Below are 23,893 nucleotides of genomic sequence, written 5' to 3'. Positions count from 1 at the left end.
ATGCAAATTAACTCGAAATCTAAGTGGGCGGAGCTTAATGGTTGTATATTAATTGTCCTATTGAATTTAGTCAAGGAATGCATAGGAACTGGAATTTTGGTTCTAGGACCTACGGTGTAGGAGATATGGACAAAAAGTCAATATGGTCTGCTATAGCGCCACCATCAGGCCAATTTGGGGTCCCTGTATGGGAATCTGGTCCTTGGAGGTAACTGAACCTTTTTGCCAAGATTGGGTTTTCTAGGCATTACGGTCTAGGCTGCACGATGCATTTTATGTCAAAAAATGGGCAAAAGAATAAGAAAAATAAGAAAAATACCAGCAATTACAATAGGGTTCCCACACTATGTGTGTGTGAACCCTAAAAATTTAAATAGGCTATTTATGTGTTCATCTTCCGACGTTTTAATCCAGAGCACTTACACTGCATAGATCACATTCTTGCATTTTATGGCACTTTACCAATGTGATAATAAATGTTGAGAGCACTTGCTTGGTCATACTTTTGGCTAAAAGAAATAAAAGGTTTTCTTTTCCCCGTAATGCATTAATATTGTGCATTTGAAATACAACATTCAGACTCAATCAGTGTTAATAATTAACATTTCAGGAGTATACTGCATTTAATAACTTCTAGAAAATAGATCACCCACTCACCAAATTTGAATATTTCCAAAGGAACAAAAAAGCATTTCAATGCAAATGTCTCAAGAAATAGTGAAATAGAGAACAGTGCATAATATTAATTCATGCTGATATTAATTCATTCGTAATATTTCTTATAACATCAGAGGACCATCTGTAGCCTGTGTGCTATAAATGACCTTTCCGTAGCAAAAGGAGCAGATAGATATTCATTGTGTCAGATCATACAGGAGGCGTTCACTGTGGCTAAATCAACATGTTTCTATCCCGTATGTTACTGAAGTGAGGCCTAGAATCATAATCCAACTCTCTTCAATATTTAGCTACAAATTTTTTCCTTGAACCTATGTTGAACTCATGGTGAAGAAACTAGACTATCCTCCAAATGTGATACAAGTCTAAAATGCAACCTTTGAATTCTGTCCATATATTTATGTTGTACTGTAGTACTCAAGTTGGGCAGTCATGGTCCTGTGGTAGGGAACTGGTCTTGTGACCGGAGGGTCATGGGTTCGAGTCCTAGGCCTAAGGCCATGACTGAGGTATCCTTGAGCAAAGCATCTAACCCTGACTGCTCCCCGGTGCCAGTGTTCTGTCGAGTTGTGCTACCTTGTTGAAAAATGCTACCGTAGTGTTAATCGATCTATCGATGTGTGCTACGCCATTGAGATTTACACTTCCAGTTGTGTGTTTCCCATAAAATATAGCCTAACTCAGCATTATGAATTATAAAATCAAGTATGTGCACTGTATGTATGGACAAGGGAAGCATGGATTTAAATCCATTATAGCTTCCTTATTAATATTTTACATGGGTAACATATCTCGATAGGCTGATATCATACATCAAATAATGCTTCCCTTATCAAATCATGTTTCCAGTACAGACCCATATTTTTTTACATAACTGTATGGACAAGGGAAACATGGATATGCAGTTTATTATAACTTCTTTATTAGAACTTAAAACATAATAAAAAAAAGATAAGAAATTACTCACCTGAACGTAAACTCGACAGAAAGGGATAGATTATGGGCGTGAGAAACGAAATCTATGAGAAAGCATAGATTTATGGGCGTGGAAACGAATGACAAGCCTATGGGTCTGCGCAAAACCGCAAACTAGCACACATCGATGCGAAGCACAACTGGACAGAACACCTGTTTAGGGCTGTGTGTGTGTGTGTGTGTGTGTGTGTGTGTGTGTGTGTGTGTGTGTGTGTGTGTGTGTGTGTGTGTATGTGTGTGTGTGTGTGTGTGTGTGTGTGTGTGTGTGTGTGTGTGTGTGTGTGTGTGTGTGTGTGTGTGTGTGTGTGTGTGTGTTTTCTAACTGCACAGGGGTGGGTTTCCCGAAACGTTCGTAGCGCTAAGTACTTCGTAACCTCGTATGAAACGTACGAGGTTAAGAAGTAGGCTACTTAGAGCTACGAACGTTTCGGGACACCCACCCCAGATGGGTAAAAAGCGGAAGACAAATTTGGATTGTGGTGAAAAAAATCACAATTGACAAATACATTTACATTTTTTTACAGTACGATGCTACTTGTTTTGCAAAAAACAAAATCAGTATTTCTAACTGCTAGGCCTAATTGTTCGACTAACATATTGAAAAAGACTATAGTTGCACAACTAATTCATTATACAATGACTGGAATAATGACTTTATTGGAACATGAACTCACATATTTCTGTTGGTTAGGTATGGGTTCAAAGTTAACACACATTTGAAAGTGGCTTACAAAATATGATCAGGTCACATCTGTCATTTTAGCTGAAAACCCAGTGAGATTTTATTAGTCAAAATAATGTGTTTGAGCATCTTCGGGCTCTTGGGTGTTCTTGATCTGATGGGGCAACTATCGTGTTGGAAGGTTTGCGTGCGCTGCTAACCACAGCTCGACCGAACTGGCTCCAAGTGCAGCTTTGGACTCTGTTGTTGGAAGGAGGTGCTGCTGTGTGCTATTTGATGACACAGTCCAGGTCTCCATAAGTACTAGGCACTTCATATTTTCCTTTTCACGTCACCTCCCTGATAAATGTGAAGCCTCGTGAACATTAGGCTTTGAAACGTCTTTCCTGAATATTCCCTAAATGTATTTTCTCGCATGGTGTTTTAGTGAAGGCGGGAGAGCTCGGGACACATCTCATTTCCTTGTTGTGGAGAGATTGTGTTTCGGTCAGGCGCTTACATGAAGCTAGACACACTATACGTGGTGCTGAGCTCCAGGCCTGTCGACATACTCAAGGACAACATTCCTAACAGAAGTACGTGCAGCGTTTCACGGCCAGTGATTCACCTCGAGACACGAGGCGTCTGGTATAAACAACATAGACTGTTACAAGCTATTTGTAATGTCGTAGGAGAAAACAAATAGGGTCACACAGGGTACATGAAAACAAACAAACATCACATAATACACTTTCTTGGTATAGCTGAGACCAGAGGTGCCGCATGTGTTTTTATTCAGGACTCGAGGCCCGTGGTTTGAGTCTAACCACGAAGCGTTTCCCCTCTAGAAGAGAGTGGAGGGTATCCCTTACGAAAAAGAAGTTTATTCAAGTGTGCTATTAGTATACTTCTTTTAAACTAAAAATAAGCAAGTATGCTTTTCGTTTACTCTTTATGCACTTATCAGTGATGTACTTAACACAGTTATACAGTATACTTGACTTATACTGACAAGTATACAGAATAATTTAAGTATATGTGGCCTTTACTTGTACTTAAACCTTTGATCAATATATACTTCAGAAAAGTATAATTAAGTATTCTTGCCTTATACAGAAGTATACTTGACTTGTAGTTTGGGGTGGAATAGCTTAGAGTAAATAGTACATGGACGGAAGTGAATCAGATCTTTATGTACACAGAGTTATGCAGTACAGAAACAGATAAACAATTGGCTAATTCTATTGACAGTAGTTTTCCAAGGTTTGAGAGGATTTTAACAAGCTTGATTCATATTATAATACATAACATTATACACATGCACACACATATATAAAACATATTTTTGTAAGCTCAGGGCAAAACCCTGCTTGTGGGCAGCCAGGGAGTGTCACGTTGAGGACCCCGGCCCCTCCCTTTTGGGTGTGTGTTAACGTTGTCCACGTGCTTTGTCTGCATCAGTGGATATACGTGGTTATGGTTATGTCTTGTGATAATCCGTCTCACCTGTGAATCGTCTCGTAATCACGTGGGGGTAATGTGGTTTGTCTATTTAATGTGCGTTCGCGCAGTGTCCTGTGCTCGTCGTTGTCTACAGTTTACACATTCTTGTGACAGTTGTATGTTCTTCGTGCGCTTTGTGCGCTATATCTGTGCATTAAAAGTAAAAGTGACGTCAGTCCAGGAGGAATCGTGTCTCTTCCTTCCCTGCTCCGCCGCGCGTCACAGGGAGTGATTTCAGAAAGGCTGCATGATAAAGTTTCTAATACCAAACATTTCTAAAGACTTTGTGTTTCTGTCTTGTCCTAAACTGGTGTTAATTTGAATTATGTTCTTAATTTGGCATCCAGTGTTATTTGTTATATTTCTTTGTTACATTTTGATATATAAAGAAATATGTTCTTAATCATGAGTAGGCTATGTCTTGTTTATTTTTATGTATGTAATCCACTGGTAAGTCTACTTAAAGTACAGTTAAAGGTATATTTAACGTGTAAAAAATTGAAACTAAATTGAAATTATTGTATACTTAAAACATATAAATAGTAAACTATAATTATTATGTTAAGTTCAAAAGTAAGCTTATTTGTATACTGTTTACTAGTTATATACTTATATCCCACTTTTAAGTGTATGAAAGTACACTTTTAAGAATACTCTTAGTAAACTACCAGTATACAAATAAGCTTACTTTTAGTATATTAACAGTACAAAATAAAACCTAAATGTAAACTAGTTGTGTACTCAAAGTTTACTATTCTTACACTTAAACAGTGGCGGCTGGTGCAAAAAAAATTGAGGGGGGCGCAAAACAATGAAAAACAAATAAAGCAGTCTTAGTGCCCTTTATTTATTTGAACATGAATTTTGCCGTCTTTTCCTTCTGGCTTGCAAATTTCTCTATTACATTTGTATTAAATTCAGTCATCTCTGTGACTAGTCTTTTCTCCATTGACAACATGGCCAATGCATTCAGTCTGTCCTGGGTCATTGAGTTTCTCAGAAAAGTCGTGCCGTTTGCATTTATCTGAAAGGTGTTTTAAGTCTCGTACCCCGGTCCTTGTCCACAATTTTTCTGTGCCAGGACTTTGAAAAAGCAAATATGGGAAGCAGTAAAAGGCATTGCTTGCATCGCATCCAGCTAGCCAGCTCCGTTTGTCATAGGAAGAGCTCGATCACTCGCGTTCTGCCCAATTTGTAAATTTGGTTGATCCGGGCCAAGCTCCTTTATCCTTTTTTTTCTTCAATTGAACGCTGTGTGAAAGGATTTTTTTGCAAAGCTAAAACGGAATTTTCTCTCATTTTGTAAAAGATGCTGCTCCAAACTGTAGCTATTCAATGTGAACCGAGTTAACGAACCGCAGATGACTGACACTACCAACAAGGGTGGGGGTGTCTAACAAGAGTGGGAGTGTCCGGGGCGCAGAGAGCTGCGCCCCGTGGAAAATCTGAAACCGACCAATTAAACGGCAGCCTCACATCACGTGCTTGGCAAAAGTTTACGCATCTACATTGACTCCCATTAGACCGGCGCCCCAACCAGGAAGTGTGCACAATGTAAGCAATTAAATACAATTATGTGTTTACTCTTTTAATAAATTCAAACGTGGCTATATTAGACACACAGTGTGACTAAATAATTTCCTCACTATCGCAATTTATAATGAACTCATTTTAATATCGGAACAATATTAAGGGGGCGGCGCCCCAGCGCCCCGTATTGACCAGCCGCCACTGCACTTAAAGTATACTTAACAGTGTACTTTCAAAAACTAAAAACTAGACTAGAAGTATATAACTAGTAAACTAACAGTATACCTGTAAGTTTACTTTTAGTATAGTTGTAGTACAAAATAAAACTTGGATATAAACTAGTTGTGCACTCAAATTTTACTACTCTCTCACCTAAAGTATACTTAAAAGTATACTTTTATAAACTAAAAAGTGGGCCAATTTAGTCCCAAGAAGTATTGAATTAGTAAACTTACCAGTATACCATTAGTACATTGATATTAGTATATTTACTACATAAAGTATACTTGGGAAATATACTTAAGTTTACTTAAAAAAATAACCTTTAAGTATACTTTTTTTTGGTAAGGGATCGTACAGTTGTAATTAAGCTCAACAGTGTGGTAAAATGAATACATGAAATTGCATTTGAATTTGTGTTTGAAAATGTTTTTCAGTAATGTTTCCTGGGGAGCTGAATGACTCCTCAATTATTCGACCAAGCCATATTCTTATTCTAAGATCACCAAGCACCAGCTTTGTTTGACAGTGCTGTGTTCGAAATAGTCTACTAATAGTCTAATACTACTACTGGCATACTGATCGAGCCCCAAATCAGTATGCCGTATGCAGTATGTGACCAAAATGAAAATTTCCAGTATGCGAAACATACCCGGATGACCTACTACTTCCGCAAAATATTCCAGTATGCGAACAGAGCTATCTTCGTGGTGTACTGCATCCCATCATGCACTGCCCGTAGTGTGCTTTGCTTTTGTCGCATACTGGAAACTGTACTGCATACTACTACGAGGACCAGTATGCAGTATCCAGTATATACTGAGTCCAGTATGCAGTATCCAGTATGTAGTAGTCTATTTCGAACATAGCCCATGATGTAACTATTTAGCTAAGGGCGCGAACAGATGAATGTATTATAACGGTATTGATTCACACGTCCATTTTCATAGTAATTTGATGTTACCTATCTCAGCTTGTCCCCCAGTAATCAGAAATGTGTAACATCTCCACCTCATGCTCCTTTTATTCAGAGGAAGCCATGCGTGTCCATGTTGTCCGAATAATGTGTATTAGTTATGTGTCGTTCGCGAATGATCCGGCTCTAAGAACACCGGCTCTTTGAAGTGAACGATTGGAACCGGCTCCACAATGGGAGCCGTTTTAGGATCCTATTTGGGAGCCGCTTTTTCATTCAGTATTGCGCTTGTGCTCTGCAAGTGCCACAGTGCCACAGTTTTTTTCCAACATCGTTTTTATTTGTCCTTCGGTGCCTCGCTGTCTCTCCCTCTCCTTGCGCGTATTGCTCTGTTTCTGCCAGTGGTAGAGCATACTTGGCGCGTCGCGACCAGCGCGAGGGTCCGTGCGCCGAAAATGACGCAATCGCGGTGGCTCCGCCCCTGCGTGAGGACCCCCGTGCGAAGCTAGGTCGTGCACCTCTTCAGCGCAATGAACAAAGAAAATTTCGGGGGGCGAACGTAAGTTGTTGAGCGGGGGGGGGGGGTGGCGAACGTAAGTTGTTGTTGAGCGGGGGGGGGGGGGGGGGGGGGGGTGGGGGGGTGATGGGGTGCGTGTAACGATTGTCGGCACCATGTAGCGATTGTTGTAAAATAAATGGGTCTTATTTTTTACATTGAGGGGGCGGGACACCTCGCCTCGCACCTCGCACCTCGCCCCCATTCGCCCCCCCACCCCCATCCACCCCCCCCCCCCCCCCCCCCCCCCGTGGCGCCAGCCCTGTGTATGCCGGTTCATACACCTTTACAAGGTGGAATTCAAGCACTTGTATGTCACTTTTCAATATTGAAAAAGGCCATTTTCAATATTTCCCAGCACCTTAAACTTAAATATTTATACATACTCGAAATTATTCGAAATAATTCGCTTTTTATCACATCGATTCAGTCAGACATCTATTTGTTGTGAAACAAAATACAGTTACATTTTCAAGTATTTTAGCCTACTTTAGCACTTTTCAAACCTGGAACACAATGCAACATTAATTTTCGTCAGGTAAATGTTCCTTCCCTTGTTTTTGAGGGGTGTTTCTTTATACTACCTCACATATCGTTTCGGACAACACTACAAAAAATGTCTCCACTGCCCGCATGTCAAGCGTGTGCTCCACATCTGACCAATCACATGCAGCTTTCAGTTAATAATGTGGTGGGAAAACACTGAAAAAAAGTCTCCACTTTTTTTGTGGAAACGGCAGGCAATTGGCCAAGCTGTATTGCGTTCTATTTTGTGATAATTTAATAATTGGTTATAATAAAAGTTTTATTTATAAAGCATTGTTATGCAGCATTTTTACTCATCTCAAGTGCTTAACAATGTCAATAATGAAACAAAATGTTATAAAATTAGGTTTAAGCTATTAATTAATTAATAATGTAAAAAATTATATATGGGGAGCCGTTTGGGAGCCGAAAAGAGCCGGCTCTCCACAGTAAGAAGAGCCATTAGAGCGCATCTCAAAATAGAGCCGAAAATCCCATCACTAATGTGTATTGATGTTACGTTTTGTAATTACATCGGTTTTGAAACCCACAAAAGGCAACAGACACAACCTCTGATAGGGGAGAGGCGTCTTTGAGGGTTTCAAAACGGTCGTAATGACAAAAGTTAAGTATGAATAGAGATTCTGTGTTTGCTTCGTGTCCGTGTCCGGGGGGGTGTAACACTCAAATGGGTGGTGAACGTAACACTCGTCTGAAAATAAATTCTCCGGTTTAAAATATAGTTAGTCTCCCGTTAATTTTTTTTTGGCATTTGGGTCCGTATCCAGTTAATCAGGAATGTGATTGGGTCCGGACAGGACGGCGTTCGGGTCCGGATCCGGACCGCGGTCCGCCATTTGGTGATACCTGGTCTAAAGGATCAACTTAGCTATACTACATCTATAACTTAGGCTTCACAGCCGGGGAAAGAAAACTCCAAAACTCGTGCAGTCAATCATGCTATAAATCATGCTATTAATGGTAGGAGGAATAACCTGGAAATCCTTGTTAAGTGCCTAAAGCACTATTTGTGCCAGCCTGATCATGATGACTGAGGTAATCCTTGCAGGTCCTATACCAATCGTCTTCTCGTGTGATGTGTGGATTTATTAACTAAGTGTTGCTAATTGTTACTCTAATTACTTTATCGTAATCTCACCACATCTACAAGGATATGACACTAAATAAACACGTAGCATGTAGCTATTTGTGAAACGAAGGAGGAAAAAATGAACGTTTAACTGTGTCAGGATTATAAAGTTGGAGGCTACCACATTCATTAATTTACAACTAAAGTTACACGTCCTCTTCTTCTGGACTATGTTTTGAAAGTACTGGTAACATTTATGATAGTCTACTGATAAATGTTTTATTGATGATATTACTACCATTGTTTGTCATTGTTATAAGTTTTGTAAAAACTGGCACTGTTGTTTCTATAGGCTATAGGAAGATGATTATACTACTAGGAATAGCTTCTGAAAGTACAATATATAATCTTGTGGTTATTCCAGTTTTGCATTTGAGAAGGAGATAAAAGTGTGAGTACAAATGTCTAGTGTCATTTTGCAGTCCAATATTATTACCTTTGCACCAGTTCTCAAAGGCACTTTTTTTTCCTGTGACATGTGCATCTGTTTTTCCAAATGCAACAATGCTGTGGGCAGTGATTATGTTTATGATTATCCAAATGTGTTTTCAGAATTTCTGTATCACCCATATTTTTGTTTGTTTGCTTGTTTCGCACCTGTATACCCATATGTCATTATGTCTAATACGGATAAATGGTAGCAAGGAGAGTGGAACCCTATTGTGTTCAGACTCCTGCTGAACACTGAAAAGGGATGATCCTGAGGCCAAATAGGCAAAACACATACACTGTACACTGTACTGTACCCATTTTTAGTGTAATTATAATCTTATTTATAACAACTAAAACATAGTTGATGTAAAATGTATATGCTTAAAAACCAGATTCCATTTCAGCTTAAAACATAGTACTCTACAGTCTATTGTAAAAATAAATAAATAAAATAAAAAAGTTCAAATATTGTTGCTCTGTGCAATTGTTTCTTTTACATGAATATGAATTTCACATATGATTTCTGATTTCTTCATATTTCATTTCAAACTTGAGTTTAGATATTATTTCTAAAGCCCTGAGGATTTGATTCACATTTTCTAGAAAGACCATGGTGTCATCAGATGTGAAACTGTCTTTCATTATGCTTTATTCCTGGGGAAGAAACACTGATTAGTTTACCTACCTATGTTATCTACATATTATATATGTAGGTTATATATATATATATATAGGTTGTTTATTGGTATATTCGTCAATCGCTTTCTTTTCATATTGATTTCATTATAAAAATGTATGCTGTTCGTTATCCTTTTGTATCTATTTTTTATATCTTTCTATCCATTGTCGTCTTGATCTTACAAATCCGGTTGACTTTGATAATCGTCTTAATTCAGCATTTCAGATGTTTCTAACCTTTTCATTCAACGAGCTATGCTTTCAACTTAATATGCTTTGAACATTTATTTTAGCTTTTCATGTTTAGCTCGAGTTTTGGCTAAATATATTTCTCCACGTCAAGTCCGGAACATTAAAGTAAATACCGCTGTTGGAAAATTACTGCAAGCTTACAGACGCTGGGATGACGTCACGTTGGCAGTCAGGATGTTTAGCTAACTAAAGCTAACGATAGCTAGCTAGCTACTACGTCCTACGGGAGCAGTGTGGTCTAGCAGTGTGTTTCTGCTCTTTAGCCTGGTAGATATACATTAAAGCAATTTAAAACTATTTTTCCACTAATTTTCTCTTTTTGTGCAACGAAGATCTTCAAAACTGAAGTTGTGTCGGTAAAGGTGAGATCTGTAATTTTCATAAACTTTGGGGTGAACCTTTCAAAATGGCTGCTGTCGTTAACCCGTTTCCACTGCCAGCGGTCTAGCTAGCTGCTCGCGCGCCTTCTGACCATTATTAGCTAGCAAGAAAATAACGCAGTGCTAGCGGGCGACCGCATACAATGGCGTCGTTGCGGTGTTTTTAATGATACCGGCGTTCCGTTTCAAAGTAGTTAACTAGTTCGCAAACTCGTATTACACTGGTAGCCACATTGTAATTAGCTAGCTACTGTTCACGACCGTTAGCTAACCAGATGGGTAGGTTAGCTAAACTCGCTAGCTGAATGAAGAACATAAACTGTGGCCTGTCATTGGTAAGATACAATCTAAATGTAGTGGAGGTGGCGTGAAGATGGCCAGCTAATCAGTACTCGTATAACCACTTAACGGCATTTTAACAGACTGCATTTGGTCAACCAGTTAACGGTTAACTGGTTAACCAACGTTTCTTCATTTTTGCAAAATCAATAACTACCTAGCTGGACAGCTAGTTACAACGATCATGTGACAGCATGTTCAGATTTGTGCTGGCAGAGATGGAAAAATGGAGAATTTTTTATTACTAGTTATACAGGTATCCTTGTTTAATAAAGCCATGCCTTCTGGTAGCTTCTAAGGAAGGGGGACGCACGTAAAGAGCGCATTACGTTATCGTCCAGTTATGTGGCCAGCTACACTATTAAACAAACCGGAGCAGTCCTCTATTGACCCAACATAGGTTGTCTAGCACACATAGGCAACTTTGCTACTCGTATTTATGTTCTGAATGCTGTTTTAATCAATGCAGTGCTCATGTTCCGCTGTCTAATGCTGCTTTTCTGTGTCGCGCAGTCCGGTTCCCCCAACCCCACCCTTTGGTCATTATTCTTTTGAAGATTCCTCGTTGTCAAGCCGCCAAAGTGGAGAGTGTGATTGCAGAAGAGGGTGCTTCTCGTGTCAGGTGTGTGCAGGCTGAGCAAAGATTTACAGTCATGTCAATCTTTAAGCTCGTGTTTTTTATCACGCTATAAAGTGAATCGTTTCTGCAATTCTTCTTACCTGATGAGTCTTTGGCAGACATGTTATGTTGTATATTATTTTGTATATTACTTTGATCGTTTGACGCCTGCTCTTTGTTTAGAACGGGACAGATGATGTTTTAGAGCCCAGTCTTCAAAAATAAAACACTGTCAGCGCTCTTGGTGCGGATTACGAAACTTTTCCGGTCAGGTTGTGTGTTGGTAGATGGTTCCATGCATATCACACATGGAACTTGCTGGGTATGTCTATTGCAGGAAGTGAGAACACACATATGTTTAACAATATGAGGTCTCTTACCGTTCAGATGACTCTTAACATGTAAAAAATAAATAAAAATCTGTGGCTGAAATTCTTTTGTATTGGTTTGTTTGGGATTTCTGGGATCTTTGTTGAACCCTTGGGTGGTGTTGTAAACAGATAATGTTCACTCTAAACATTTTCTGAAAGATTTGTGAACTGCAGATCTTTTCCTTATTGTGTAACAAGATTGCCTTGATTTTCAAGTAGCTGTATAACCTTGCCACAAGCCATTGTCTTTGGAAAATGTGACGCCTTGAACTCACTGCATAGGACTGCTTTTGGGTTCCGGACTTTGTTAATGTTCCTCCTTATTGCAGTGCTTCTTCGGGGGGAGGAGGAGATAGGAGTGCACCTCAGCACTATCCCAAGACTGTCGGCAACAGGTGAATCAACAACACCTTTTACAGCTTGCCCGTGACATCTTCTAATGTAATGTTGGCCTGTCCTGTAAAACCAGTATTTTTTTTGTGCAAATGCAAAAAACGACTCCCTGCTATCTGAAGTGATTGTGGCTATTGCTCATTCCTTTTGCCTTGGCCTATTAGCCATATTAACATGGACATGCCTTGTGTTTTTGCTAATGACTGTCTGTTGCAACCCCTTAGCGAGTACCTGGGGAAAACCCCAGGGCCTAGCGTTCAGAGATGGGTTCCTTCACGAAGCACTAGACGAGATGTCAACTCCTCCAATGATAAAGAATGTCATGATGCAATATTTAGGAAAGTAAGAGGGTAAGTGTCCTTACGGATCTGGTGGGGAATTGGAAAAGGGAGGCTCCTTTGTCCTTGAGTTTGGCAGTCTGAGCCTTCCATTCCATGGCATTTAGCTGAGTTATCTGATGTTCTCAAGCTGGGATAATTACAGGTCTGCTTCAAGATAATAAATAAAGTCCCCTTTTGTCCCTCTCTTTGCCTTTGATCTCTCCTTCCTGTAGGATACTTAATAAACTGACCCCTGAAAAGTTTGACAAGCTATGCCTTGAGCTCCTCAATGTGGGCGTAGATTCTAAACTCGTCCTCAAGGGAATCATCTTGCTGGTAAATAGAAGCAGTGTTGTTTGTGGTTGAGTTCATTTGGGTGCTTGTTAGGTAATCAGTTTTCATAAGTCATCCTGTTACAAAATAATCCAGACAACTCACTTTGAATCTTGGTTTTAATATTTGGTTGCATGTTCAATCCTAAGTCATTTGCCTTATAATTTATAACAGACAATGAACATTTTAGTTGGTACTGTTGAGATTCCAGGGACTAGGATGTTTCTTCGGGTTTAACTTTAATTTTGTAACATTAATAAGCGAGCAGATTTTGTTTTAGTTTTCCGAAATGTCCAAGTTGTAGGGTAATAAACTGCCTGTCTGATACATAATGCATGTAGCTAATATCTTCTTTTGTTGTTGTTTGTTTGTAGATCGTAGACAAAGCCTTAGAAGAGCCCAAGTACAGCTCACTCTATGCTCAGCTATGTCTGCGTTTGGCAGAGGATGCTCCAAACTTTGACGGCCCTGCACCCGAGATTCAAGCCACGCACAAACAGAGCACAGTAGGTTTGCAGAGCAGTGTTCTGCTTTCTCTCTTACCACGGTTTATCCCATGCTTCACTGTCTTTTTTTTATTTTGTGAAAGACTTTCAGAAGACTTCTGATTACCAAACTTCAAGATGAATTTGAGAACCGCACCAAAAATGTTGAAAGTAAGTATTAAGGTTGAATACTCACCCCCAATCATCCCTAATAAAGTGTCGTTCCCTGCTTGGCATGCTAATTGTTGCTGTTTTGTAGTCTATGACAAACAAGACAACCCTCTCACGTCTGAGGAAGAGGAGCAGCGTGCCATTGCAAAGATCAAGATGCTCGGCAACATCAAATTTATCTGCGAGCTGGGCAAACTGGACCTCATCCACGAATCTATCCTTCATAAGTGCATCAAAACAGTATGTGAACCGCACCGAGGTCGTGTCTGCGCAGCTCTCTAGCCTGAGCTTGTTGGTGTGATGTGACTCTCTGTTGTTTGGTTTTTTTCTTTTAGCTTTTGGAAAAGAAGAAAAGGATCCAGCTCAAGGATATGGGGGAAGATCTGGAGTGCCTCTGTCAGATAATGAGAACCGTGGGGCCGAGACTCGATCATGAGAAAGCCAAGGTGAGCAAACCAGCTGTGTTTGCATTTGCAGGGATAAAAGCAGAACCATTTAATAATGTGTAATATGAGTAGGACCGCTTGATGTGTAAGATCCTACTTATACCAAGCACTATGTTCCCCGGTATCAGAGCACACCTCCATAACGGTCCTCTGTCCCTCAGTCTTTAATGGATCAGTACTTTGGCCGTATGCGTTCCTTAATGAACAACAAGGACTTGCCAGCCAGGATTCGCTTCCTCCTGCAAGACACCGTGGAGCTGCGAGAGAACAATTGGGTTCCCCGCAAAGCCTTCATCGACAACGGACCAAAGACCATTAACCAGATTCGTCAGGACGCGGTGAAGGTCTGTGTTTCTACTTTCTTTCTAAATAAACCTTCTGCTGTCTTAATTCCTCTTTAGTTTTGTGAGGGATGTTCAAACTTCAAGGCTTTTTGTTTCATCATGGGGTAGCTAACGAAATCCTTCTCCATCAAGGATTTGGGGGTCTTTATTCCACCTATGAACCAAGGAGTGAGAATGGACTTCTTTCTGGAGGGGCCTTTCATGACGACCAGGCTGAAACTGGACAGAGAAACCCTTGGTGGGCTGGCTGACATGTTTGGACAGATGCCAGGTGAGCACAGCCTTAAAGATTCAATGCGTTGCATATAATCCAGTCCCCACCATGTCTCCCAACATCTCATGGTACACCTGCACGAATGTGGTTCTGTAGGAAGTGGAATCGGGACTGGTCCAGGGGTAATCCAGGATAGATTCTCCCCCACGTTGGGACGCCATCGCACAAACCCGCTCTTCAATGGCCACAGTGGACATCTGGCTAACCCACCACCGCCTCAGTTTGACTTGGCTATCAAGCCCTTCATGAAGTCTAACCAGGCAGGTGTCATAACGGGGCTCTTGCACTTACGAAAAATATTTAATTGTTCTGAATTGTCATATCGCAGAAATAGCTAATGAAACAGTAACGTATTTAGTGCTTCAGTAATCATATTTACGTGGTCTTTTGAGCAAGCACTTTTAGTTTTTTCCATTATTTTTGTTAAATTGTTTTAATACCTTTGCTTGCTTTTGTCTTAGGGACAGAATCAGCATGTTCTTAACCAAAACCAGAACCATTCCACCCCGCAGCAGGGCCGATCCAAGGACATGCCCCCACGCTTCAAGAAGGGTCAGCTCAACGCAGATGAGGTAAAGCTTCGGGAAGGAATAAGTGTGTGAATGTATTCAGGCTGCCTGCACCCAGTGATTATAAAAAGACGCGTTATTCTGAGGGATTGTACTAGATGTCGGTGTTCTACCTTTCTCTGCTCTGCCTTCTACCATCTCCATTTTTCTTCCTCTGGTCTGTCCTGAAACCGGCAGCTGGTCCATTGATTGCGATTATGAGAGATGAGGGTGCTGGATTGTTTATTTTCCCCCATCTTCCACCCTCCCTCCCTGGTACACACCATCTGCCTGTCCCGTCCCACAGATCAGTCTGAGGCCAGCGCAGTCCTTCCTACTCAATAAGAACCAAGCGGTGAAGCTGCAGCCCCAAACAACCACCATGATCCCGCCCAGTGCCCAGCCTCCACGCACGCAGACTCCGCCCCTCGGACAGGTAGCATGCCCACCCGCCACCAAGCACACCATTATGAATGAGAGTTGGTTTATTACACCAGTATTTTGTTGGTTTGTTCTAAATTGTTTGGCTTCTACTTTGTGTGTGTGTGTGTGTGTGTGTGTGTGTGTGTGTGTGTGTGTGTGTGTGTTGCTCATACATTGTGCTACACATCAAAGCCTCCACAACTGGGTCTGAGAACCAACACTCCTTTAATCCAGGAAAAGCCACAGAAAACCAGTAAGAAGGCAGCACCAACCAAGGAGGAGCTGCTGAAGAGGACGGTGAGTGCAGCCTGTAGTCAGGTTTGCTTCCCAGGTGGAGGTGTGTGTGGTCGTCTCTCCCGTTCACTCCCTTCAGAGTTGTGACCACTTTTCTCAAGTTCTGTTGCAGTTGATGGTTAGAGTTTGGAAATATCTTTGCTATGTCAGCTTACAACAAACCATGTGATTGGAGAGAAAATCAAACACACACACAACTTCCTTGATGATCCTAATTCACCTCCACTGTTGTGTTAGGAGACACTGGTGACAGAATTCCTGAACAGTAAGAACCTAGAGGCTGCGGTCAGTGGGGTGAGGGGGATGAAGGCTCCCAAACACTTTGTCTCTGAGATGCTGAGTAAGATACTCCTGTGCTCCCTGGAGCGCTCCGATGAAGACAAGGAACAGGCCAGCACCCTCATTCACACACTGCGAACAGAGGGACTCGTTACTGGAGAGAACTTCATACAGGTGTGTAAACGTCATGCTCCTGACTGCTAAAAGCTTGGAGAGATCATAAACACATTTTTATTTTACCTTACCTGCAAAAAGATTCCACTTTGCTTCATCGTAAGAGTTTATCGAGTTTCTACAATATTGAAAATTTGCAGTCTCGTATCATTTGGTTATAAACTTTTAATTAGGTGTGTAGAGCTCTGTTGAACTTTTGCTGAGCAGGTGTTCCTCTCCTGTTTCCTTGTCTAGGCTCTGCTGAGCGTTCTAGATCAGTGTCCTAAGATCGAGCAGGACATCCCTCTGGTGAAATCGTACCTGGCCCAGTTTGCCGCGCGGGCCGTGATCGTGGAGCTGGTGGGCGTGGCGGAGCTGGCGCACCCCCTGCAGAACGGCACCCACTTCCCCCTCTTCCTGCTCTGTCTGCAGCAGGCCTGCAAGCTGAGGGACCGTGACTGGCTCGCTGAGCTCTTCCAGCAGAGCGCTGTCAACATGCAGAAGATGCTGCCTGGTGTGTGGCCGCCTCTCGCTGACCGAGGGAGAGGGAGACCCTTTTTTTTTTTTTGCTTGGTTCTTTGTTGTCATGACTGTTCTTTTGACTGGCCGACCATATGTTTGTGTAGAAATTGACCAGAACAAAGACCGCATGTTGGAGATTCTGGAGGGAAAAGGTCTGAGCTTTCTCTTCCCCCTGCTGAAGCTGGAGAAGGAGCTTCTGAAGCAGATCGAGGCCGACCCTGCCCCCCAGAGTGTCTACAAGTGGATCAAGGACAACATCTCGCCCAGACTCCACACAGACAAGGGCTTCATTAACATCCTTGTCACCAGGTACGCAATATAAAGCAACCGATTATGAAATTAGAATGGTTCTTTTATTTTAACTCCTATATTAACTCAAGAAGTGATTTGCAGATATTTAAAGTGTGTGTGTGTGTGTCCCTGCCAGCTTCCTGCAGTACATCTCGTCCGAGTTGTGTGTGTCCGAGGATGAAGAACTCCTCTGCTCCCCCTCCAAAGACCAGCTCGAGCAGGAGAAGCAGCTCCTCCTGGCCTTCAAACCAGTCATGCAGAAGTTCCTCCATGACCACACGGACCTGCAGGTCAGCGCTCTGTATGCCCTGCAGGTGCATTGCAACACCTACGGCTTCCCCAAAGGTATGTGACTCCACACCACCTCCTGTTGCCACCGACATGGAGTCTTAGTGTGGACGTCTAACTCCAACCCTCGTCTTCCCCCACTCTCCTCAGGCATGTTGCTGCGCTATTTCGTCCATTTTTATGACATGGAGATCATTGAAGAAGACGCCTTCCTTGCTTGGAAAGAAGATATTACCCAAGAATTCCCCGGGAAAGGAAAAGCCTTATTCCAGGTAACTGTTTAGTACGGTTTGTTGTTTATGTTCATTTATTTACTTTCTAAGTAGTAATGATCTATTTGTGTGACTACTCCTCTCAGGTGAACCAGTGGCTGACATGGCTGGAGACAGCTGAGGAAGAGGAGTCTGAGGAAGAGGAAGGTGACTAAGAGACCAGCCAAAGCCTCCTGGTGATCCTCTGCCCCATGACGTACTCTTCATCACCACCCCAGCCCTCTGCACTGCTGTACCCATCAAACATGTACAATGCTTCAAGAATGATCGCTGTCACTGTCCTTTGTTGGAATTGTGGGCTACAGTTATTATGTTTGTAGTCTTCTGGTTTAACTATGAGAGGGAGAAAATGAATCACTCGGATCTGATCATTAAACAACAATTTTAACGTTAATTTTGTTAGCACAGAAACACAAACCGTGGTGATTTTGCTTATTTGTCTAATACTGTTAGATGTCCTAACAAACATCTTGATCAATAAATGGAGGTGGTTTAATGTTTTTTAGTAGAGCAACATAATACAGAGGTGACTGTCAAGGGCCGTCTGACTTTTGCAGTGGAGTAGAGATCTTGTTATGAAATCAGTGTCTTCATCTTTTGGCATTCACAGTGTAGAATATCTAAAAACTGTAATTTTTTTTTTTTTTTTTGCTGTAACATTTAGCTGTTGTTTTTCTACCTCCCGAATGGCTTTTTGTTATCTGAGTTTAAGACAGCAGTTTTTAATCACATTATTGTAGAAAATCTGAGATCCTGAGAATGATGTAATTCAGAATAATATTACCTAATACCAAGGCTTGTAGAAAAATGCTTAGGAAGGTCTTTGCAATTACTTTTTGATCACCAGAAGTGATAAAAAAACTGATCATGCCGGCTGACTACGCTACTCTACACCTGTACACCCCTTTGCTTATTCGCCTTTACACCTGTACACACAACCTGAGCGTGTGATGGATTACAGTTAACCTTGACAGCAGTTGTAATATGGCCCTTTGGGGCATCATGAGTCCACTTCTGCTGAACCTAAGAAGCCAACAAACTGAACACTTGTAATCATTTTAATATACCAAGAAAAGTTATAAAATGTTTTAATGAATAGAAAAAAAGGACCTCCTCCCTCACCTCATCAATAGAGGAAGTAAAAGGCTTTTGCCCTTGTCAGTAAGCAATTCAAAGACGACCTGTTATTGACAAGTGTTTTACATTTATTCATCATGATTATTACTCCATTATTATCTCCAAGGTGTTTGTGCATATGTTCCAATGGCTCACAGTCATGGGGAGGCTGTTGTAGAGACCTGTATCTCACACTGCTGTCAGCTCTCAGTAAAGGAAAACACCCAATTACCAAAGCTGCCTGTCTTCTTTTACAGACCTTCATTTGTAGTCTGTACAACAGCTGTCTATGTGTTCAATTAAATAGAGTAAATATTCAAAATAATTACCAAATGTTTCTGGTAAAGATGTATCCTCTGTGTTAAAGAGCAGTTATGATGCCATCTGCTGGCTCAGGCTAGAAGCTTCAATTCTGTAAAGATTAAGTTCTATTGTATAACCGTCCTGATATATATATATATATCAGTAGCGAACCGTGACCATTAAACCTGGGCCCGCTCCCAGGAATATGTAAACAACGAGGGCATCAAAGGAATTAATCGAAACTAGCTAGCGGTGGTACGCTAACGACAGCTAGCATCACCACACCCCTCACCTTCCAACACAGATTGAATAGACACGGGTGAATAATTTATTTGCTTATATTTTTGTAATTGTTTAGATAGCGATTGTCAAACTGTAAGTAGATTGGATAAATTAAAGTAAAATTGGATAAATTATATATATATTTATGTTTTAAGAATATTTTAGGGGTGTAGAGGGCCCTGACGGTTCCCCACCTCCCACTGCAGCCCACTAGTCAGGGGGCCCCTACAGTGGGCTGCAGTGGGAGGGGCCCAAGGCAGTTTCCTAGCCACGCCTCTATGCAAAGACCGCCTCTGCTTATAGTCTATATTATATAAAATCACTTCAGAGTCTTATTGCCAAAGAAAACACGAGGTTGCCCTGTGACTATTCTTCCTCAGTGGGGATCCAGAAGTATTCAACTACCTTCCGGTTTCTTCTCACAGGGCTGTTGTCATGACGATCTGCTCCCACTGACGGCAGATCGCTGAAGTGTGCATGTTCTGCATCTCTCCCTGCTGTGGGGGCTGCCACCCTGAGGATGGTTCTGAAAGGAAGCACTTGTTCAACATCTGTAAAGTGTTCAAGCATCTATTGGGCTTTCAAATGGCTTTAGGCATTAAATTGAGCAGGTGTGGTTCAGAATGCCACAAAGTCTAGGAGTCGTACCTTCCTGAGATCCTGTCTGGCTCCTTGCTGCTTTCTTCACTGGTTGAAATATACACAGGATCTCCCTCCTGACATGAGAAACAGACTGTGGAGTTTGCTCTGTAATTTAGTTTTAAAATAACAGATATAACAAGGACCGTACTGTGAAGTTCCTTGGTGTTCCATCCTGGTTTTTCAGGATCTTCACCCTTTGATCACTTTCTGTCATGCAGAGGAAATAGCTCTTAATGTTTGCTTGACACTGAGGAGAAGGGGGGGAAATATAATAGGTTGACTGTGTTTCTCAATTAAAGTATACATGTACTACAGTTTAGTTTTAGAAGGAAGTGGTTCAAGTTGGAGCAGAACTGTCTGAGTTCAATCTGCAGCTGAAGCGTTGTGTGTGAGACTCACAGCTTTGTTCTGTCTCTGAGATTTGAGGTCCTCCTGCGTCCTGAACGCGTCCGCCAGGTCTTGGTGCTTCTCCCGCCAGCTCAAGCACTCGCGGCTGCGTGCCTCCCTCTCTCTCTCCGCCATCTTGCGCTCCTGCTCGGCCTGCAGCGCGGCCCTGCCGGCTCTCTCGCTCTGCTCCTCCGCGGCCTCCGCCCGGCGTCTCCAGCCCGCCTCCCTGCAGACGTGGAGTCACTCAGCCCTAAAACCAAGTCAGCGCTGGAGCGGATGAGTCGATTCGATCTGGATCGTTCTCACCTTTCTTTGATTTTCACGCTCTCCTCTGTCTGCTGCCTCAGTCTGTGCCGTAGTGCGTTCCTCTCGTCCTCCAAACTCTTGTTCTGCGCCAGGAGAACCTGCTTTTCTCCAGACACCTTCTCCAGCTTCAGCTTGGACTCAAAGTGATTCTTCTCAGTCTGCGCCAAGCTGAGCTGCACGTTTGTGTGCTGGAAGAGGAAGGTTCACCGCTATAGTCATCCACCCACTCTGAAACATATTCACTGTCATACAGCTCATGGCTAGATTTCCACACCAACTCCTATGCCTGTGCTGAGGAGAAAGGTACGTGTGGACATCCTCACTATGGCTGTGACTTCAGAGGAAGCAGGCGTGAGCCCGTGTACCTCCTTGCTGATGTCCTGTAGCTCCTCCTTGAGCCGTGTGTTCTCCGCCAGGGTCCGATCCCTCTCCTGCCCACTCTCCGTGGCCCGGGTCTCGGCCAGCGTCCGGCCCCGCTCCGCCTGTCCCCGTGCTGCGTCGGCCTCCTCCGCCGCTCGGGAGCACAGCGCGGCTCTCTGCTGGCTCAGGTGCAGCTTCTGTTTCAGCTAATCACAGCAGGACGAGCTCAGAGCCCAGTGGAGGAAGACGTCTGCCGCACAGGACTCGCCCCGACCCCACGACACAAACCTTCTCCAGCTGCACAAACGAGCAACTTTTTTGCAAGGTTAATGACTGGTGGAGAATTCCCTGTGCAGTGCCAAGAGTCCACTTCCATATTTTATTTGTTTGTTAATAAAAGCAGGTTATGTCCGAATATTTAATGTGTTTGTGAATGCATGTCACTTTGTTGTATTTATGATATTTGCATAATGATTACTATTCATTAAAAGCCTGCAGAGTGGTCAGTAAAAGTACATCTCCATGTATACGAGTTAGTGCAGAACACAGTACTGAAATGGTGCATGGATTGCAATTGACTGCAATGTTTATGGCAGCCTGTTACCTACAGTTGTAGAGGAGGAATACCAATCACAAGTGAAAGACCATTGCAGGAGAGAGAATGTTCTTGAAGTCCTGATGTGATGGGGAGATGTGAGGTCAGTACCTCTTTAACTTGGCCCTGTAGTTCCTGGTTGAGGTTCCTGAGGTTCCTCATGGTGAGTTCATTCTCTGTTCTCATCATGATCCTCTCCATGTGAATTTCACTGGAGAGATACTTGTTTTCTTTCTTTAGGTCCTCACATTCCTAATGACACAGTTAGTGACCCAGTGCACACCAGAATGAGGCAACTAGATACCCACATACACCATTACCTGTAGGCATATATTCATATAGGAATTTAATAGTGTTACACCAACTACATGACAACTATCATGTGAGTATAGATGAGACACACAAAAATTACTTCCAAAAGCATTTAAAATGGCACGGTACCATCGCACAGCGGTGTACTATCCCCTGTAAACAGAATGTTCTGCGTCTGCAACCCTCCGCGGGCCTCACCTTCCTCTTCCTCACCAGCTCGCCTTGCAGGTGGTTGATCTGAAGGTAGGATCCACCGGCGCCCAGCGCGCTCATGGGCCGCACAGCTCTCACGGGCCTGCGAGGCGGGTGAGCCCGTCTGGACGCCTCCTTCATCTCCTCCGCCCCCTCCTTCCCCAACCGGCCACCCACACTGTTGCTGCTGCCCGAGTAGGACCTGTACACGCCGCTGTCCGAGGTGGAAGGCTTGGACAGCACCAGGACATCCATGTCCCCGTGAGACGTGGCCCGCAGTGCCATCCCGACGTTGGACGTGTAGACCGGGTCTCCGGCTCCGGGCCGGGTTTACGTCGACCTTACCTTCACTCCTACAGATGAGACTGCTCAGTCCAGTTCAGGGTATAGAGACTCTCTCGGGCAGTTCGAGGTAATAATTGATGAGGTCATCTAATACCACCTCACCAGGAGTAGAAACTCTATGCTAGCAAAGGGGCTGAAACAAAGCTTATACCTGCCTTGACTAATTACCCAAACTGATCTCTTACGGTGCTGCAAATGCTCTGGTATACAATATACTGGCACTGTGTGTTTAGACCTGCCCATATATCAGAGTACATGAGCATTTACGTTAGTGTGTTTATGGTTGTAACATATTACAGTAAAGGGCGGATATGTCTGTATGTGTGAAAACATACTTTGACAATTAAGAGAAACAAAAACACAGGAACCACAAATGTTGGTGGTTTCTCAAATTAGCACAAAGCCTGTATGCAAGACCACAGGTCCATGAAAGGCTGTGACCGTCTGCCCAAATGCATCGGATACTTTGCCGAGACCCTGACCTCCACTGTAGAGCAGGATCAGAAACTCAAACCCTTCCATCTGCATGTATAATTCAAGCAGCCCAAACAGTGTCCCACTAGCCCAGTTAAGTGTTTATGAGTCTTAGCTGTTTTCTTGGTTAAAAGGCCAACTAGTGTTCGATAAGCAAGAAAATGCCCATATCTATCACTGTACAGATGCAGCGTGCAGTACAGCATTAAGCACCAAAACAGACCGAGCTGTGTCCTATGGGCTCTTCCTGCAAACATAAAATGTGGCAGTTCACTGTTGTGATTTACAGATTGAGACAATAACATCAATAACAACAGCAACATCCACCCACAAGGGAGCAGGTTTCATTGGTTTTATAGCTTTTCTGTGCATGATGGATCTTGGGCTGTAATCTTTTCAAAAAGTACATCGGTAGGATTACATAGGGACTCCCTACCTCATGTGCCAACTGTCCTTTTCATTGAATGATTTGATGAGGAACGTCTCTCAAGAGCTTCTCCTGTTTAACACTGCACTATGTGGCCTGCATGTAATCTAAGCCAACTCTTCTGTAAATGTTACTTGTATGTAGAACTAAGTTAATAAAACTCACCCACGCACAAGGACATATCTTTCCCTGGGCAATGTAAGCAATACACAACATTAGCAAAAGCTATTGGAACAGTAACCAAACAAGGAAATCCATAACACTTTACTATTAAAGCACAAGGCAGTTATAGGGGCTCTAGTACCCCTTGTGGGGGAGGCATGCCATAGGATCTTACACTCAGCTATACGTGTAGATTGTAGAACCTGTAGGACATACATTGTGTGCAAAAATTGTTTAAATGTAGTTGTAAGGATGGAAAATATATTTAAATGATTTGTTGAGAAGACTCCTCCATTGCTAGGCAGTCACATCCTCACTTTCAGGCAAGACACAGCAAACACAAATGAATATCATTAACATTAAAGTTTAA

General features: G+C 42.5%; 2 protein-coding genes and 1 non-coding gene across 3 annotated transcripts; 2 read left to right on the top strand and 1 right to left on the bottom strand.

The window, feature by feature from the left end:
* Positions 1-2,834: 2,834 nt before the first annotated feature.
* On the top strand, positions 2,835-18,491 carry eif4g2b (eukaryotic translation initiation factor 4, gamma 2b). Its single transcript, XM_076994953.1, has 21 exons — positions 2,835-2,910; positions 11,308-11,416; positions 12,114-12,179; positions 12,402-12,527; positions 12,731-12,833; positions 13,205-13,336; positions 13,420-13,486; positions 13,575-13,726; positions 13,822-13,932; positions 14,094-14,276; positions 14,409-14,547; positions 14,647-14,810; positions 15,012-15,122; positions 15,406-15,534; positions 15,714-15,818; positions 16,053-16,268; positions 16,503-16,761; positions 16,874-17,078; positions 17,197-17,405; positions 17,499-17,620; positions 17,707-18,491. Exons 1-21 carry the CDS (start codon positions 2,835-2,837, stop codon positions 17,773-17,775), a joined length of 2,853 nt encoding a protein of 950 aa, XP_076851068.1. The 3' UTR covers positions 17,776-18,491.
* On the top strand, positions 15,170-15,333 carry LOC143509013 (small nucleolar RNA SNORD97). Its single transcript, XR_013129589.1, has one exon. It is a non-coding gene; the product is annotated as a small nucleolar RNA SNORD97 (small nucleolar RNA).
* A 1,046-nt stretch (positions 18,492-19,537) lies between the features above and the next one.
* LOC143501258 (uncharacterized) lies at positions 19,538-22,400 on the bottom strand. Its single transcript, XM_076994879.1, has 8 exons — positions 22,122-22,400; positions 21,723-21,863; positions 21,022-21,222; positions 20,657-20,844; positions 20,363-20,576; positions 20,112-20,210; positions 19,970-20,037; positions 19,538-19,847 (listed from the first exon to the last, which is right to left on the bottom strand). Exons 1-8 carry the CDS (start codon positions 22,398-22,400, stop codon positions 19,688-19,690), a joined length of 1,350 nt encoding a protein of 449 aa, XP_076850994.1. The 3' UTR covers positions 19,538-19,687.
* Positions 22,401-23,893: the final 1,493 nt, after the last annotated feature.

The sequence above is a fragment of the Brachyhypopomus gauderio genome, chromosome 2 (assembly GCF_052324685.1).
Source record: "Brachyhypopomus gauderio isolate BG-103 chromosome 2, BGAUD_0.2, whole genome shotgun sequence".
Lineage (NCBI taxonomy): Eukaryota > Metazoa > Chordata > Actinopteri > Gymnotiformes > Hypopomidae > Brachyhypopomus > Brachyhypopomus gauderio.
Note: the sequence above shows the minus strand (reverse complement) of the source record. Positions and strands in the feature narration are given on the sequence as shown.

Bases quoted from the DNA above. Each gene is read 5' to 3' on its own strand.
- eif4g2b (XM_076994953.1), top strand. From the start codon at position 2,835: ATGAAGCTAGACACACTATACGTGGTGCTGAGCTCCAGGCCTGTCGAC. The intron at 13,933-14,093 runs GTGAGCAAACCA...TCTGTCCCTCAG, and splicing joins TCGATCATGAGAAAGCCAAG to TCTTTAATGGATCAGTACTT. The intron at 15,819-16,052 runs GTGAGTGCAGCC...CTGTTGTGTTAG, and splicing joins AGGAGCTGCTGAAGAGGACG to GAGACACTGGTGACAGAATT.
- LOC143501258 (XM_076994879.1), bottom strand. From the start codon at position 22,400: ATGGCACTGCGGGCCACGTCTCACGGGGACATGGATGTCCTGGTGCTG. The intron at 21,223-21,722 runs GTACTGACCTCA...TGCTGTGATTAG, and splicing joins TACAGGGCCAAGTTAAAGAG to CTGAAACAGAAGCTGCACCT. The intron at 20,211-20,362 runs GTGAGTCTCACA...CCTTCTCCTCAG, and splicing joins CTCAGAGACAGAACAAAGCT to TGTCAAGCAAACATTAAGAG.